This window comes from Dreissena polymorpha, chromosome 8 (assembly GCF_020536995.1).
Source record: "Dreissena polymorpha isolate Duluth1 chromosome 8, UMN_Dpol_1.0, whole genome shotgun sequence".
Taxonomy (NCBI): domain Eukaryota; kingdom Metazoa; phylum Mollusca; class Bivalvia; order Myida; family Dreissenidae; genus Dreissena; species Dreissena polymorpha.
The window spans coordinates 98,484,893-98,501,839 of NC_068362.1; the positions used below are offsets into that span (position 1 = coordinate 98,484,893).

At 37.4% G+C, this 16,947-nt stretch overlaps 1 protein-coding gene across 1 annotated transcript; it reads left to right on the forward strand.

Annotated features, from left to right (window-relative positions):
• The first annotated feature begins 14,335 nt into the window (after window positions 1–14,335).
• On the forward strand, window positions 14,336–15,829 carry LOC127840756 (uncharacterized). Its single transcript, XM_052369172.1, has 2 exons — window positions 14,336–15,033; window positions 15,313–15,829. The coding sequence occupies exons 1-2, from the start codon at window positions 14,336–14,338 to the stop codon at window positions 15,827–15,829; spliced, it is 1,215 nt and encodes a 404-aa protein (XP_052225132.1).
• Window positions 15,830–16,947: the final 1,118 nt, after the last annotated feature.

Consider the following 16,947-nt stretch of genomic DNA (forward strand, 5'->3'; position numbering starts at 1 on the left):
ATATATAGGTTTTAGCCCTACTGGCCAAAGGCCAGAAGAGCTTATGGGATGGCGTGGTTTCCGTCCGTCCGTGCGGTTTTACATCGCCTCATTTGAGCGTTCGGATAGTTTATTCAGCCAGTTTCTTTTTTTTATTTAAAAAATAAAGATAATCGCATGTGATTATGCTTTAATAAATATTTGAATATAAGGCTTTTCTTATTGAACAAATGTACCGATTGCCTAGCCTCGTGGTTTCTACGGCACTATAAATTTCACATTTGTACTGAACATATATAAAGTATTATCTACATAACAATGTTTTTGTTATTTATCTCTAGTACGTATTTGAGTTTCGCTATTTTTTTGCATGAAACCCTCCCCAACAGCAGTAGCTTTATCTACTTATAAAACAATAAAGCTTCTAAGAATGTGTTTGACACTAAGAGGTTGACATATTTATGTATGTTATCTATATTAATCATTCGTTTATACACTTGATCGAGCAAGTATTTCATGGAAGTAGTTCAAAAGAAATAAGTGGTCAATAGGTTTCTAAAAATTTTATTTATAAAATATTATTGGAAAGCAATCTCTAAAACATGGCCGAGTTGTGTAGTCGCTTATCGTTTAAGTTGCATCAAGACAGCCTGTTATTATAATTGGCGGAGCAGATTAATGTTTAAATACAAGCAATGATTTTTTTTTCACATTTTATTACATGTAGCTATTATCCAATATAGAACCAATATTAACCAACCGTTTGCAATAAAGTCATGATAAAGATAAAATAGATGTATTTATAATAAACCATTAGAAAACACAGAGTGGTACTTCAAACGCACAACTTTATAAATCTGGTTCATCATCAATATTTCTACGCCTCCCCCTTGTTTTGCAGTCGCTACCCGTAGCCATGCTTTTAAATGCAGTTACATTAATAACACTTGGTATTAAAAATTGATCAACTAGGGATTTATTCTAAAAAAATCCCGTATGTTTGATCCTTAGGCTATATTACTTATTTTATTAATATAATTTTTAGTTCATTGTCATTTAATGAACAGAAACGTGAAAAAGTATTCACACGAATCGCATTTATTGCTCTCTTTCTTAACAAAAACAAATCAATCTTATAATTAATATACATAATGTAATATACATGCTAGACTGTCAGTACTTTGATAAAGGATCCGGTTTAGTTTAGAAATGGGAGATTTGTCCTATATCAGAGAATAAAATGTTACACATTTCTGTTGGCTCTATATTTTTAAATTGCCCCATACCACTAATTCAAATTGCTTATTTCCATACATTTTAACCGTTCGGACGACATTTCATTATCAGAAAGCGAGGCGGTTGATTTGAATAAACCTAAAATTATTATTTTCATAACTGGCTGATTCAGAGCAAATATAGAGAAAAAAATACGATTTCGTTCAGACACGGCCAAATGTCATGCTGCCATCTACTGCCATTAGCATATTGAAGTTAAAAAAACTGTCGATGTCGTAAACTATGAAACATAAATCAAATTAAATACAAAATAGCTCATTTTACGAATTTTACGAAATTTAGATGTGGTAACTCCGATAATACTCTTAGCATTTTGTCGTGGCCTTAAATATTTATGTTTCACGTAATCCCGTTAAATTGAACTTTTCTAAAGAATCACTCGTCACAAACACATTTAAACTGTGTTAATGCTACCACAAGTGACTTTCAGCCATCACAAATTTGCATTATGAAACTTCTTTTATAATTTGCATTTTTTAAGGTGTAAGCATTCTTTTATAATGTTCGGGCAACTCTTTTGAATTGCTTGTCATATTGTTAACAAGTTACCTACCTACCTACCTAGTCCTTGTTGTGCACGTAGGGCAAGTTAGTACGATAATAAATATATAGTCTTTCGCATTACTAAAATAAATCTTATATAATTATCTCGTAGTAATTGTGTCCTTAGATCTACCAATGTCATGTTTCATGAAGCATTTGAAATATTCATGAAACTATTTAGTTCAACCTGGGTCCGGTCGGCCTTGTGAATATTGAGAAATTCCCGACATCACTTAATCAGAAACTTATACAAACACAGTTTGTAAAAGACTTGCCTAAATGCATGCTAATTCATATTTGAATTATTTTTTAATCTGCCATTTGATAACCTTGCCATTGCATGTTGTTCAATCTAAAACGTTTAACATATTTTCATGAAATCAAAAAAATGTGATAACATAAGTCGCGTAATGTTATAACAAATTGCTATCCGTATTACTGAATTGTTGTAACAAATTGTTATCCGTATTACTGAATTGTTGTAACAAATTGTTATCCGTTTTACTGAATTGTTGTAACAAATTGTTATCCGTATTACTGAATTGTTATAACAAATTGTTATCCGTATTACTGAATTGTTGTAACAAATTGTTATCCGTATTACTGAATTGTTGCATCTCGATAGCAAGAATACACTGTCTGCATAAAATTACTACCAATACGTACAGTTTATTATTTAGAATAAAATTTAAAATAATTATGATTTTGTGGCTATATCTTTGTCCGGACTTATACGTTTATATGTTTGTTTTCTTGAATTATTTTTGGTATTACGAAAATATGGGGCCTGTTTGTTTTCGGGACAAAATTCAATGTCTGAAATTATGTCATATGTATTTTGTGTAAGATAAGTTTTCTTACGGACCTTTTAGAATGTATGGTCCGAGATGTATTTTCAGAGGCGAACAAACCTTATGGTGTTTGAAAATCACGTAACTTATCACTCGGCCACCCTTGAATATTAAGGGACAAGCTAAAATATCGATTTCCACGCAGACTGTGTTTTAAAAATTCATGCCTTGTTTGAAGCTGATTATTATAATTGGTAAGTTGTTAATATTCCAACTTGACCTATAAAAAAGGTCTTGGCAAACAGCGTAGACCCTGATGAGACGCTTCATGATGCGGCGTCTCGTCAGGGTCTGCGCTGTTTGCCTTAAGGAATTTCAGTAAGAAATATTCTAAATATAGAAATAAATATACTAGACATCCCTAATGTTGGAAATAAATTGATCCAATTTAGAAGGATGGGAGAGTCCACTAGGCATAAATGGGTTAAAATGCCTTCGATTGTAAGGCTCAAGATGGCGCTGTAAGGCCATATGTGGACATATGTGCCTCGTATAAGGTGTCGTCAATTACATATAAGAACGGTTCAATTAAGCTCACGGAAAGCTGTGTAAGTTTAATTGTTCTCAAATTAAACAATTAGTGAGTCTATTATTATGGAAGCTTCTGTAACATATGCACACTATCCTGTTGTAGAACATTGTTAGTTGCGATGAACAATTGTTACCAGTAACATTACGGAAATACGTGTCAAATACATTCTCGTCGCCTACGATGAACACGGAATCAAAAGCCCTTAAATTGTACGAGTTGAACTTATTGCTGTATAACTTACGTAAAACAGATGTCAAAAGCAGATCTTTTTATCAGTGTGAGACCCTTTGATCCAGTGTTTTGCATGACGCACATTTTCTATATTAAGTGAATGCGGAGTTGCAACAAAGTTCAGATATCCGTTTCATAACAATTACATTATTGTTAATATAGGCATATTACAAAGACATATTGACGGTATTTCTTACAAAGATATGTGCATGTCAAATAAAGTTTTGAATACTCGCCTCCTTTTTGATTAGAAGCCTTATAACACAACTACAAATGTTCTTTAATACTTCAATAAGTATTTTAAACAACGTCACTAGTAAGCACTTAATTTAGAATTCATTTAATACGGTTTTACTGCCACCACTACTACGACTACTTATTTTTTTCCGCGTTCGGACATTATTTACTAATATAAAATAACATGTTTACTGAGCGTTTTTGATAAGAGACGTTATTATAAAACAACAATTCACCAATTACTTAAGAAAAGATAATGCTTGTTTTAACAATAATATTTTTTATGATAATGTAAAAGCCGTCCATATGCTCCTTTAAATAAAACTAGTATCATGTTTTCGGCACATAATTGAGAATCGTATATATGAAGAATATTTCCAATTTGTTTAATGAAGAATGTTATAGGCATCCACAAAATGAACTCACCCTTTTGTGAAGCTTAAATGACCCGCGTTCTGAGAAAAGGCTAAATGCATGTGCGTAAAGTGTTTCCCAGATTAGCCTATGCAGTCCGCACAGGCTAATCAGGGACGACACTTTCCGTCTTAACTGGATTTTCGTGTAGAAGAGACTTCCTGTAAAAGAAAAATACCATAAAAGCGGAAAGTGTCGTCCCTGATTGGAACAACACTTTATGCACATGCATAAAGCCCCATTTCCCAGAGCGAGGTTCATTTGTACGTTAATGAGGCCCATCTGCACCGAGATCTGCATTATCTGATTACCCGCAGTATGTCCCAGCGCTTCTACATTAAAACTTTCATAGGATCACACAAGTTTTTCATTAATTTGTATAAAAATTGTATTGCTATTCCATTGTTTTACATAAATACATCCATTTTTGGCGATGTCATGTGCTCAGGGGGAGGGGGGATGAGCGGATAACCATGAGGAAACCTCTCTTTTCACCTGTTCGGTGTTTTGACACTCAACCAAACTCGTATAAACTAGAGACTCGTCTCAACTAGAGTAGCGCTTGAACCCGGTTCTTCGCCGCGATGAGAAGTGCGTGTACCAACCGGCGGAATGCACATAGACAGCATTAACTAGAGAACATGGCCCAATTAGATCACTATGGCCACGAGCCTATTAAGCCCGCTACACGTCTTCTTAGCACTGGGTTCAATGAATAGAAACAAACAAAATTGATAAATTGTGCGTGTTTGTTAATCGATATATAAAACCCGTATATGAAATTTTATGTTATATACTATGTGTCTTATACATTATAAATCTATGTACACGTGTTTAATTCAAATATATATGACAGTGGAGTATTTTAAAAACCGATTGACTCTCAACCTGCCAACAACTTTAGCAATCTCTTTACTTTTGCTATGTAAGGTGTACTCAGGCATATATGTGCGTAAGAGACACTAAAAATTGTTTATTAAACATGGTTATTAAATTAATACGTATTTCCCGCTAAATGAACTCAAAATGTCTTTTGCATACATCGTGTTGCAGACTGGATCGCACTGCTTCACTTGACAAGAAACACAAATACATATAACACATCACCCATTTATGAACGGTCAGTGCCCGTTTACACTGAGAACGCTTTTATCTGCATTTCACCAGCAACTGTCACCCATCTAAAACAGGCGTTATTTTGTTCAGTGTTGGCGCGGTTAAACGATACAATTATCTAAATGAGATACTTCAAGTATGAAGGGCCGGAAGTGTAAAAGTAACCGTAAATTAAATCGTCAGCAGCCACTTATAAAAATAATCACCGTTCAGATGTTCAAACAAAATGTGTACGCACGAACGGACGCATGAGCGAGGGAACTGCCCATGATCACTGGCGTTCGGCTAGAGGAGCTTAAACGATGCGCGTATGACGTCATATGCACACCATCATGTGTAAATATTGTGTTTAGTCCCATACATGTTTCACTAGATGGGATAATAGATATACATTCCTTGCCTCATGTATGCCTGTCTGTCCGCCTGTGAAACAGTGATATTGAGATGTTGCACGTTACAATTAAACAATGCCTATGATGTTCAGTTGCAGGTCAGAGTTATCGATGTTGCTCGGTTACCTCTAACCATGACTCAGAACAAAATTAAAGATATACATCGTTCCATGAAAGCTAAGTGTAAACCAAGTGCTGACGGAAGTTGTCTATGTACTCATGGCCGCAATATCCGTCCCTCACCTCCCTCTCTTGATTCCCAATGGTAATCGTGACCACATGAGACTCGGTCTGGGAAAACTGGGCTTAATGCATGTGCGTAAATCGTCAAAAGATTAGCCTGTGACGCCCAAACGGGCTAATAAGGGACGACACTAACCTAACCCTAGACTGGAATTTAGTTTAGAAGAGACTTCCTTCAAACGAAAATGTCCATAAAGCGGAAAGTTTCATCCCTGTGCGGACTGCACAGGCTTATCTGGGATGACACTTAACGCACATGCATTAAACACTGTTTTCCCAGAATGCGGAGCAAATAAAAGCAAATAAAAAGTTACAAAAAAACGGTGCGTTTTGACCAATACATTCGTAGAAATAATTACTTGAGAAAAACGTACATGTATATATAAGGCTATTCATGGTTCTTTAATCGTTACATATCTGTTCGTAAGTGCGTTACATATCTGTTCGTAAGTGCGTTACATATCTGTTCGTAAGTGTTTTTGATACAAAATTAGATTTGAGTTAAACATAAAAACATTTAAGAATATAAGAATAAGTCTTACATTTATGTTTATTAGTCTAATTATGGTGAATAGAGGTTGTAAATTCCAAGATGGGGAATATTCGTAGTTCTCAGTCTACATTAAAATATGGAAGTGTTTGATGGATATACCGGTAGTATTTTAACTCAATATCGGTTCATATATAATTATTATTTTAAGACATCGTTTTTAACTGGGTGCTACTTGTACCACGCTAATTGTAATATAATGAAGAAAGCATTTGTATACGCATGAGGTTGTGTTTCAGAACGCCTTAACCACGCCCTACTCCACTCCGGCTTTCCCGGGACGTATGTTCCTTCGCACCGGCGTTGTATACTCCCTCTGGATGAAATCGACTTTGTGGGACCTATTCGTCCTGCCAAACTTTTAAACTCCTCAGCATCTTCATTTGATCCACGAAAAGCGCCTGAACACCGGCCATATCTAGCTGGTCGTCCCCCAACCGGATGTAGCGCGCCTTCGCAGCTTCCCGCATCGCCGCCTCGCCATCCAGCAACTTCCGCTCCAGCTGTTTCCTTCGCAAAGTGTTCTTGCTCCGCTTATTTTGTTTACTTGCCATATGAGCCTCGCGGATTCCCGCGATCTCCGCGCGTGTCTTTTCTGGATCGTACATATAGTTTGGATTTTCTCGGATGTATTCGTTCACTTTTTCTTCAAACTGATCCATATTGTCTTCCAGATATAAACCAGTCGCCACTTCACCGAGAAGCATTCATCTTTTCATTTCCTTGTACAAATCATCGCCAATCGACTCGTCGTTAATTTCGTTGTCTATATTGATACTGAAAGTTTTTTCTCGAATCGAACGGGACGGTTTCGGCGCTTTTGCTCGCTCATCAATCGTCATGTAATCGTGTGAATCGAACGGAATGCGTGTTTTTCCCTCACGTAGCAGATTCGAGACCCTTCGCACGACTTCTACTGACTTCTTCTGGGTCTCCAACGCAATCTTCTGAGCCGCATTAGGACTGATGTGTCACTGTCCGTCGTCGTAGTTGGTGATTGGTGTCGCCGGAATGTTGGTTGGCCGATTGTGGTGGAAACCTCCTGATGAAATCATCGGTACTGACAGGGAAACACTGCCGTCTTGGGAGCCCGGATGTGCAATTCATGACTGACCTTGCTCTGTGTGGGCTCCTGCGGACGCTTGTGAGGGCAGCTGAAGGTATGTGGTGGTCTTTGTGGCCCACGAGCCGCCTTTAACGAAAATAAAGTTGCCTTTACCAGACGACGCGGGCGACGACGTCAGATTGGAATTCGGGGATTTAGGCGACATTGTCCGTGTTGGCGAAAGTTTACTTCTCTGTGAAGTGTTTGTGGAATTTGAAATTCCCGTATTGTTATTCTTTGGGATATTTAGAGTCAATTGTTTTGAAAAGTGAGCACTTTTGTCAGCATCGTTATTGCCTGAACTATAAGCATTTTCTCTTTTTATTTCAACAGGTTTTACCGGTGATGCTGTATCAACGAAAATATAGAATTTTCTAGTTCTGCGCAGTGACTCTGGCACGGGACCGGATACAGTAACCTCTTTTTCATTCCCATTTCTACCAGAAACAGAGGGCGACCCACCATGTGTGGCGGGTGACAAAGCGCCATTTGACATAGCCGATCTAGCAGTGGGTGGTCGCGAAGGAATTCGGAAATAGCAGTTCTATTGCCTGCAAAATTCACTGAACGTGTCACTGCCGAATGTGTAGCTCGGACGCTCCTGGCGCTACGCAAACCTTTCTCGTCCAAACTTTGCCCAAACCGGGGCACGGCGCTCTTTGCCCGAGGCTGCAATTTTAGCCATTTCTCAGCAGCGTATTTCTTTATTGTACGAATGCGGATTATGTTCGATAGCTGGTGTATTTCGATAGTTTTACTCTTGTAAAATTGCCACTGAACTATCGGTCAGATCGACACCGACCTAGCATTTCTTTGAGTTCGAGAAGTATTTTCTTGTAGTTTATGTCGGCAAGTAGCCGTTTGTGGTCATTTTTCGTCACGAGGCAACCTTTCCCAACAAAATGGTACATAGTTTACGAAAATCGACCGCCATTTAGGCAATAAATCGCATAAAATGTTGATGAAGGTGATTTTCCTGTGTCAAGAGATACCGTGTTCATATATAACATATCAGATTTTTCCGATACCGCAGACACCAATCTGGATGTGGCAAAAACAAAAGAAGAAAATTATATACTTAATACTAAATCAATCATGTTACCCCAGGGGCGTGATTTTAAGTAACTATGTGTATTTGGCCCCGGTCACCTACATTTGTAGCGGACCGGAACACATTGAACAGCTTTTAAAAAAGGTCACCCAAGGATAATTCCTGAAAAGGTTCTTGAAAATCTGCCCAGCGGTTTAGAAGATGATTAAGTCCCATGACTGCGAACATTATAAAGCCAAATTGAAATTGGGCCTGGCTCTGTGAAAAGGGGGTTCGATGCATGTGCGTAAAGTATCGTCCCAGATAAGCGTGTTCAGTCCGCACAGGCTAATCAGGGACGACACTATCCGCCTACACTAGATTTTTGCTCAGAATAGACTTTCTAGAAACGAAAAATAAAAACGGAACATGTCGGACTGCACAAGCTTATCCGGGACCACACCTTACGCACATGCATTAAACCCCCTTTTCACAGAGCACAGCTCATTTTTTTGTGTTTACTTTATTGTTTATTGCGTCATAATTTCAGAAATTTACATTATTAGATTAAAAATTGTATCATACCCATATGCTGATATCTACCCAATAAAAGGCTCATGGTATATTGTTATCATGCCTCTACATTGATATCTGACAATTATAAAATGCACTTGAAAGTTGCAACTTAAAAGTCATCAAACATACAATATAGTTCACAGATGTTATATATTTTGACACAATAAACAACAAAAACACCAAAAGAAACATTTTACAAATATGAAGACAAAGCGCTTTTTACGACCTAATTACCACGTCAAATGTCATACGTCATATTCATTCCCACAAAAATGCAACGTCGTAAGCGATTAAATATTGTTACATATTAAAAATTTGTGGCAAAGAGGTATTATAAAACGGCCCTTTTGTAATGTAATATACAAAGAAAAAAGGGTTATGGGTCTTTACTCTGCACTTACTCAAAAACCTCTAGCAATGTATGAAGTTTCATTTGAATCCATTCAATACTTTTGAATTTATGCTTTGCATGAGAAAATTACAATATATAGGTTTATTTCGCAAAAATAGCAATGGGCACTTATATCGAAAAATATAGATATACTTATGCTTTTGCTTAAAATATCTTTTCTCAATGTTCTCTTTTGATATATGAATTTAAATTAAAATCCCCTTAGTATATATGCAAAATGCATGGCAATGTATATAAACAAAGGGTAATGACTCTGTAAATAGTAAAGAAAACGTTATGATCCTTGTACTCGGCATTCCCTTTTTAAGCCACCTATGATTTTGCATATCCATTGGAATAATCCAATACTTCTATAAATTTTACTTAACTTAAGACATGGAATATATAATCAAAGCGCTGTAAGCGCTGAAGGCATGAGGCTAGGTTAAGTGTGACGTAAATGCATTTAGGATGTTTTGTCCGAATTTCTCCCTTTGTCCGAATTTATACGGATTGACCCTAGAGGTTGAGTGCAGAAGCTCAGAGAATGTAAGAAAAGACAATAGTTGTGTATATACTACAGTGTACATAGACGGTGAAGGACAACATGATACAGGTTGTGGGAACGATAACCTTTTGTTCAACTCTACAGATCTGGTAGTGGTTCGTCTACATAGGCGGTGAAGATATACAACAACAACAACATGGCCGCAAAAAACTGTTATTGTTGGCGTCAAATAAATCACTTTCAATAGCCTAAAATAGCTGTCTATTACATAATTAACAGACAAAGAAAAAACTAATACTTCCTTTGTTATGTGTGTACAAAAAAAATCTACTTCAGCCCAAGTCTCACTTTTGCCGTTAGAGCCCCGGTCCATCCCGGTTTGCTAACGCCGGTCGACCGGCGAGGATCGGGATGATTTTTAACGCAGTCACACTATTTCCCGGTGCCGCCCCGGTTGAAGCCGGTCAACAGCCTGGCAGAGTCCTGGTCAACCCGGACTGGCTACGGTTTATTCCGGTAAAGTCTCGGAAGAGCCCCGGTTGTCGCCGTTCGTGCCCCGGTGAAAGCCGGCAGCGTCCCGGCATAGCCCCAGTTGTCGCCGGTAGTGCCCCGGTGAGCTCCGATGAAAGCCGGCAGCATCCCGGCAGAGCCCCGGTATACCGTAACACCGCCGGCACTCACCGTGTCTATACCGACATCAGACCCCGGCAGAGCTACGGCAACGCCCCGGTTCTGCAGCGTCTTCCTGACGTAGTATTTTTGCTCAGTCCATTCATGATATGAGGCTTTTAATAGATGCGCCTGTCGATAAACAAAGAAAAGTCCACGGGGGATAACAACGCAATAGGTTACGCTCTCACATACACCTCAATGACGTAGTACAGGTTGTTAATTGAGGCTATTAATAGATTAGGGAAAAAGTTAACGCTTATTTATATTCTAAATTTATAAAACGTTGAACATAAGTTCAACAATAACTTCAGCGATACGATAGACAAAAAAAAATGTTTCATAATCGCTTAACCCGAATATAAAAACAATTTATAATAATAATACGAATGACCTGTTTCGTAACCTCGTTCATGCTACTACAGCGGGTATTTCTGGAAAACGTTCTTTGGTCCTCAACATATAGCGGCGATATTTTGTATTTACGGGTGCTAGCAACGCAATAGTAGAAGGTTTAGCTTGTTTATATTTACAGTTCTCAATACATAGACAGTTGGATATGAGTTTATCAATTACTACAGGCATACTATAGGCAACCTCGACAATGCTTTATAATCGCTCAAACCGAAAACAACTAAATATATTATATGAAATATTTTTATAACAATAAATATCTTTTAAAAATGTAGTCGGCGTATACGCTGACTTTGAAATCAAGTTTACAATTTACTTTTATAAATAAATAAATATAATAAACAAAAGTTAAACTATTGTGTTGTGTTTTTCACTTGTAAGTTACATATTCACCGCATGAAATGTGTGTTAGCATTGTCAAACCACACATTAGTGTGAGTAGATAAAAAATATACTACGGGAGAGCACATTATATGTTTCCTCATATGCCTTGTTATGAGTATCTTTCTTCACTATCAAAATATATCGTATGTTGATATTTGATTTAAACGCAGTTTTCTTTCGACACATTTAAATCACACGTCAATAGCGCCGTCATGCGAAAATGGGTCTTATGCGTTTCGGCAAGCGTTTGTTACACCCAACATGTGCTTTTGCGCAGTCAGGCCATAGGCGATGCTGTTCGCTATAAAATCACTCAATATGTTTTGTTTCTCCTTACCAGAAGGAGAGATATCTGAGTGGGCTATTGATATGATGGGCGCATATGGAATAAGACCCATTTTCACATGACGAGGGTAATTACACATCTCATTGCGAATTGAAAATGCCACATTTAAGAACAATGCTTTTTGATACAAAATTGAATTCAAAATAGCAAACTTGTTAATAATGGCAGCCTATCCACACATAAAGGAATGATTTCCAGACGTGCTGACCAAGTACGGCAAACATTGTGGTATGATAATTAAACGATTTTCTCTTATCGTGACACTATTTCGCTTATGATTGTTTTCTTATCTTGGAGGCGAAAGTGAAATTCTGCGAGATGGATTGTAACGCGTAATTGTAACAGGGCCACAATTTGTGTCGTTCGAGTATACAGAGAGTAGTCCGGAATTCCTTACACTGAACAGTGCTACATCCTTTGAATTGAGCACATATGCAGTGATGTAGCAAAAATTCAGAGGTTGTATCTCGAATCAGCTTATTAAATATTCGAAAATTTTCACGCGTGTCTGTTGGTGTTATGTTAAAGTCACTAAGATGAAAACTGAGTAAAACAGCTACGCCTAAAAGCGCATTAGTGCTCTATACCTATGTTTATGTCAGCGTTGTTGACACCGTATGAACTGCTCGGGTAACAAGTAAAGCATAAACAGCAATGTTTATATACTTTTATTCCTCCATATACAAGATACGAAGATTATTGTATATTTTGAATTTGTATATGGTGTCAAAAATCAAAAGTTTTGTACACGGAACTTTCATTATGAATTTATATTCTTGGTGAGATAGTTATTTGATATTAGAAAAAATATTCCTTTAATATGATGGTGACTGCAAAATTTCTTTATATTAATTCCTCATTACCATTTTCATCATACTTTCTAGGCTTTCAGAACGTCCAAAAAGCATGTTGTTTTTATTTTGTCTAAGTTATTTCTATGAAATAATAAGGATGATAAAAAGTGCTCACAAAACTCGACCCGTGCGCTATGACACACACTTTATAAAGTTGAATAGGGTGTGTTCATTTCAAATTTGCGATTGATTTTGATAAATGAATGGCGTGTTAAATTATGCAATAGCGAATATCTTCAGTGCCTTCAGCGCTTTGATTTGTTTAATTTTTTCAATTCACCAAAACGTGAAAATGCCCCTTTGAGACCACCGCGCATTGTTTTGCCTTCGATTATCATCGCAAGGGTTAAGGATAGAAACGGGACGATGTGATTCTGCTAGTCCTCTGATAGGCAGCACGATATTGAGAATGAATTTTGTGTCATCATTATATGTATTAAATTGTCAAATAGAAGTACGCCAGCACTTTTTGAAAAGGTGTTATTATAATAAATTGAGTATGTTTAAAAACGTTCAGCTAATGCTTATTGAAACCACACACATCTGAAATAATATGACTGTTTAAATATATGTATTTTGAAAATAAGCATAGGACCAACTATATAAATATGAACCAGTGGCATCACTTGTTTAGTGGGAGTTAATCTTATTTGGCTATTTGCACATGTGTAATTAAATAAAATTTCAGTTTTGCTATTAAATACCACTTATATTGTACAATCATATGTATTTTATGTCAAAGTTTGTCGTTGTTGTTTGTACATAATAATACATAATTTAGTACCCATTTTGTTCAATAATACTTAGATTCCTTATATAAAACTCGCATTGAATATGTTACGAACATTCTCCGGAATTGACGTAACTACTGTCAATCACATTTCCTTGACATGCTAGTTTGATAATAAGTGTGTAAACAACAAAAAATGGACTCGGTAGCCTTCCATGGACATGACATATTCTTGCATATAAATTGCGTTGTCGTCTGGTGGTTTTCTCAAGCCGTGCCATACACTTGAAGCGACAAGGATAAACTGCATCCCGCCACAAGGTTAGACTTATTAAAATTGTAATAATAATAATAATCAAAATAATGATAACAATCATAATTTTAATAACCATTTTATTAATTTTTATATATTGTTATAGCTGACCCATCAATTATTTGAATAATTGACATTATTAAGATGATTTGTTATAATATATAAAAAATCAATATTCAAACGTTAATTTTCTAATTATAAATTTAAATTTTAATCAATCACAAAACCATCACACGTGATAAATTCTTCTCCTTTGGGTTGTGAAACAATGCAGTCGACTGATTTCAGTTCAGTTTTTGTTAGTTGTTGTTTACAAAGAATATTTTAAGTGACGCTTACCACTGGTAGAAAAAATAATCATATATGGTCTCCCATGTTATAATTTACGTATGTTTATAATTCGGTGATATGAAAAGAAGACTCATATGTTATTTGTATTGGCTTATTCAAAATAAACATGATAAAAACAATATTAAAGAACGGTTCTTCAATAAGGTATACACTCCTTAAAGTTATATGTATTTAAAAATTACTAAACATATTTGTAATTTATATACACGTGCAAATTCAATTTATGCAGTTCTAATTTGAAGTTTGATTTTATTATCTAGGTCTATTTGCTGAGATCACAATGTCAGCTAACGCTTCCGACAAACTATTGACATCAGCAAGACTACTTTTCTCAAATGGAGACGTCAACGTGTCCTCGACTGCCGACCCTTATATTTCACGTTACCCGATAACTGACAACGTTTCAGCCACTCGCGACCAATTCGAACCTATCAGCGGGGACAATAATACTGAGGCTACGACCGACGAGCAGTTTGTTCCCCGCAGCGGATATGACTTTCCGGTGTTCGGCATGGAGGACGGAACGTTTGTCTACCTTCACAGCCTTGCCATTGGTTGCCTGATCACCAGCTTCATCTGCGCCATCATCACACTCGTTCTCTCTTTCCGGAACAACAATAGCCTCACTTTCTTCAGCAAGTGGTCCCGTAGCGAGCGCTACGTCGTCTACATGGCGATCTGTGACGGTGTCTTCAATTTTTGGCACACTATTGAGCACGTGCACGGCCTCGCGGTGTTCGGACACGTGCGCCCTAAGGAGCTGTGCGCCTTCTACGGCTTCATGGTCACGGTTTTCATCGGGTCCCAGAACCTGCTGGTGAACGTCATCGCCATCAGCGTGTTTTTCATCATCTACTTCGACAAGAATATCAACTTTGGCCAGAGAGACTGGAAGCTCCTTCTCTATTGCTTTGGAGTACCGTTTGTTGGGGCTGTAGCGGCAGCCGCCGGAGATCAGTTTGGACCAAGAGAATTATTGTGAGTGTGTTTCATTTGTTCTTTGCTCTATCTATTGTGTTCTACATTTACATCCGGTCCATGCTTGCGTTTAAAAATTGTTAGTTTCTTCAATTATATATGTGCATTAATAACAAAAACAAATGACATATACACAATATGCTATGATAATGTAACCCTCCGTTCTATTTGAGTGCACATGTCATCTTCAAAGTTTGAATTAATTTAATTGTTATTCATATTTATAATTACAAGTATATGTTTACAATCATTACTAATATCAGCTTTGTTTGATTTCAGCTGCGCATTCGACCAGGTGAAAGGCAGAATGAGCAACTTCCTCTTTAATACAATCCCGATTATCATTATCACCGCCGTCAACATTATCCTATATATTTTGGCATGGAAACGTATCCGTGACGAGGCCCGCGAGACGAAGCAAGTCCTAGGCAATGATAATTCTCACATTGCTATCATGAAGAGGTCCCACAGGGCGGCAAGAAACATGTCCATGTTCGTGGTCGCTTTTTTCGCGCAGTGGTCAGGTGTTGCGGTGCACGCTGTCTGCGGGCTCGTCACTCCGCACATTCACATGGTCCTCTATTTCCTGATCGTTTTTTTTGCCAACATCGGCGGCCTCTTGAACCTCATCGTGTTTCTCATCATCCGCAAGTCGCGCAATGCCCAGAGGAGCCCGGACAATCGTCAGATACTAGTCTTCAAGAGCAGCAACGTGACGTCCGGTACAAAGTCAATGGTATCATCATCCGCAAGTCGCGCACCGCCCAAAAGTACCCAGAAAGTCGTCAGATGCTAGTCTTGAAGAGCAGCAACGGGACGAGCGGTACAAAGTCAATGGATTGAAGGTTGGAATAATACACTTTTTTCTGTCTGAGGCGTTTCTATTCGCAGCGCAAATAAACCGGTACTAGAACGATATAAAGTCCAACCTGTCTAGCGGTCACCTGCCTACAACGGTCAGCAAAATTCCTTTTCAAGACGAAAATCATTCTATAGATTACACCTTAGTATACGGTCACCTGGCTTTAGCGGCCAAAGGTCAGTGCATTTTACTCTCAAAGTCATTTATCACCTGTGTTCGAAAATGCAAATTTTTCAGTATGTTTAACATGATTTTAGACAACGTGATTGTAAAATTAATATCTGAAATTTGTGTGTCATCATCTGCAGCATCACATCCCCACCAGAAACATAACTACCACCGTCAACATAAGGAAATGCGGAAAATGAACAGGCGTCATTGACGTTTTGACATTTTAAGAGTGCTCGCCATGTTTTAAAAAAAATCTTAATTACTTCTTTTGTTTTGTATTTTACAGACGTGTTTTGGAGAAAGAAATCTGTTACATGTTCTTTTTAAATCTTTCATCTTTTCAAAATAATTTCAATTTTCCGCTCGTTTTATAATTAACACGATTTCAATCAAATCGTCGTTTTTTTTTCGTTTAAATATAACAACTTGAGCACTACAATTGTTTTTTTAAATATTTCCATAGGTGGTATAATTCATGTTGTACCTACAGAGTTGAAACTTCAAAATACGTTTGATCATTTGATAAACCTGCGTTATTGCGAGAGGTAAATTTTAGAAAGGGACACAGTTCTGTATTGTGTCTGATTTTGTCTGGTTGTGTAGGTTGTTTCTGGTTGTATCTGGTTGTGCCTGGTTGTGTCTGGTGTCGCCAAGTGGTGTCAGCTGTTGGCCAGGTGGTTCCTGGCGGTTGCCAGGTAACATAAACCTTACATGCGTCAATCTGTGGCTGATCATTAATAACTTAATTGTTTTGTAGGTGTTATAATACGGCATACACGTACTGGGTCTTACGAAAGTTGTTTGTTTCCATTTATCCAACCGACCCCAATTTGGTCCCCTACTAATAAAAGCTTTGTGCATTCCATGACGATTTTTTTCAT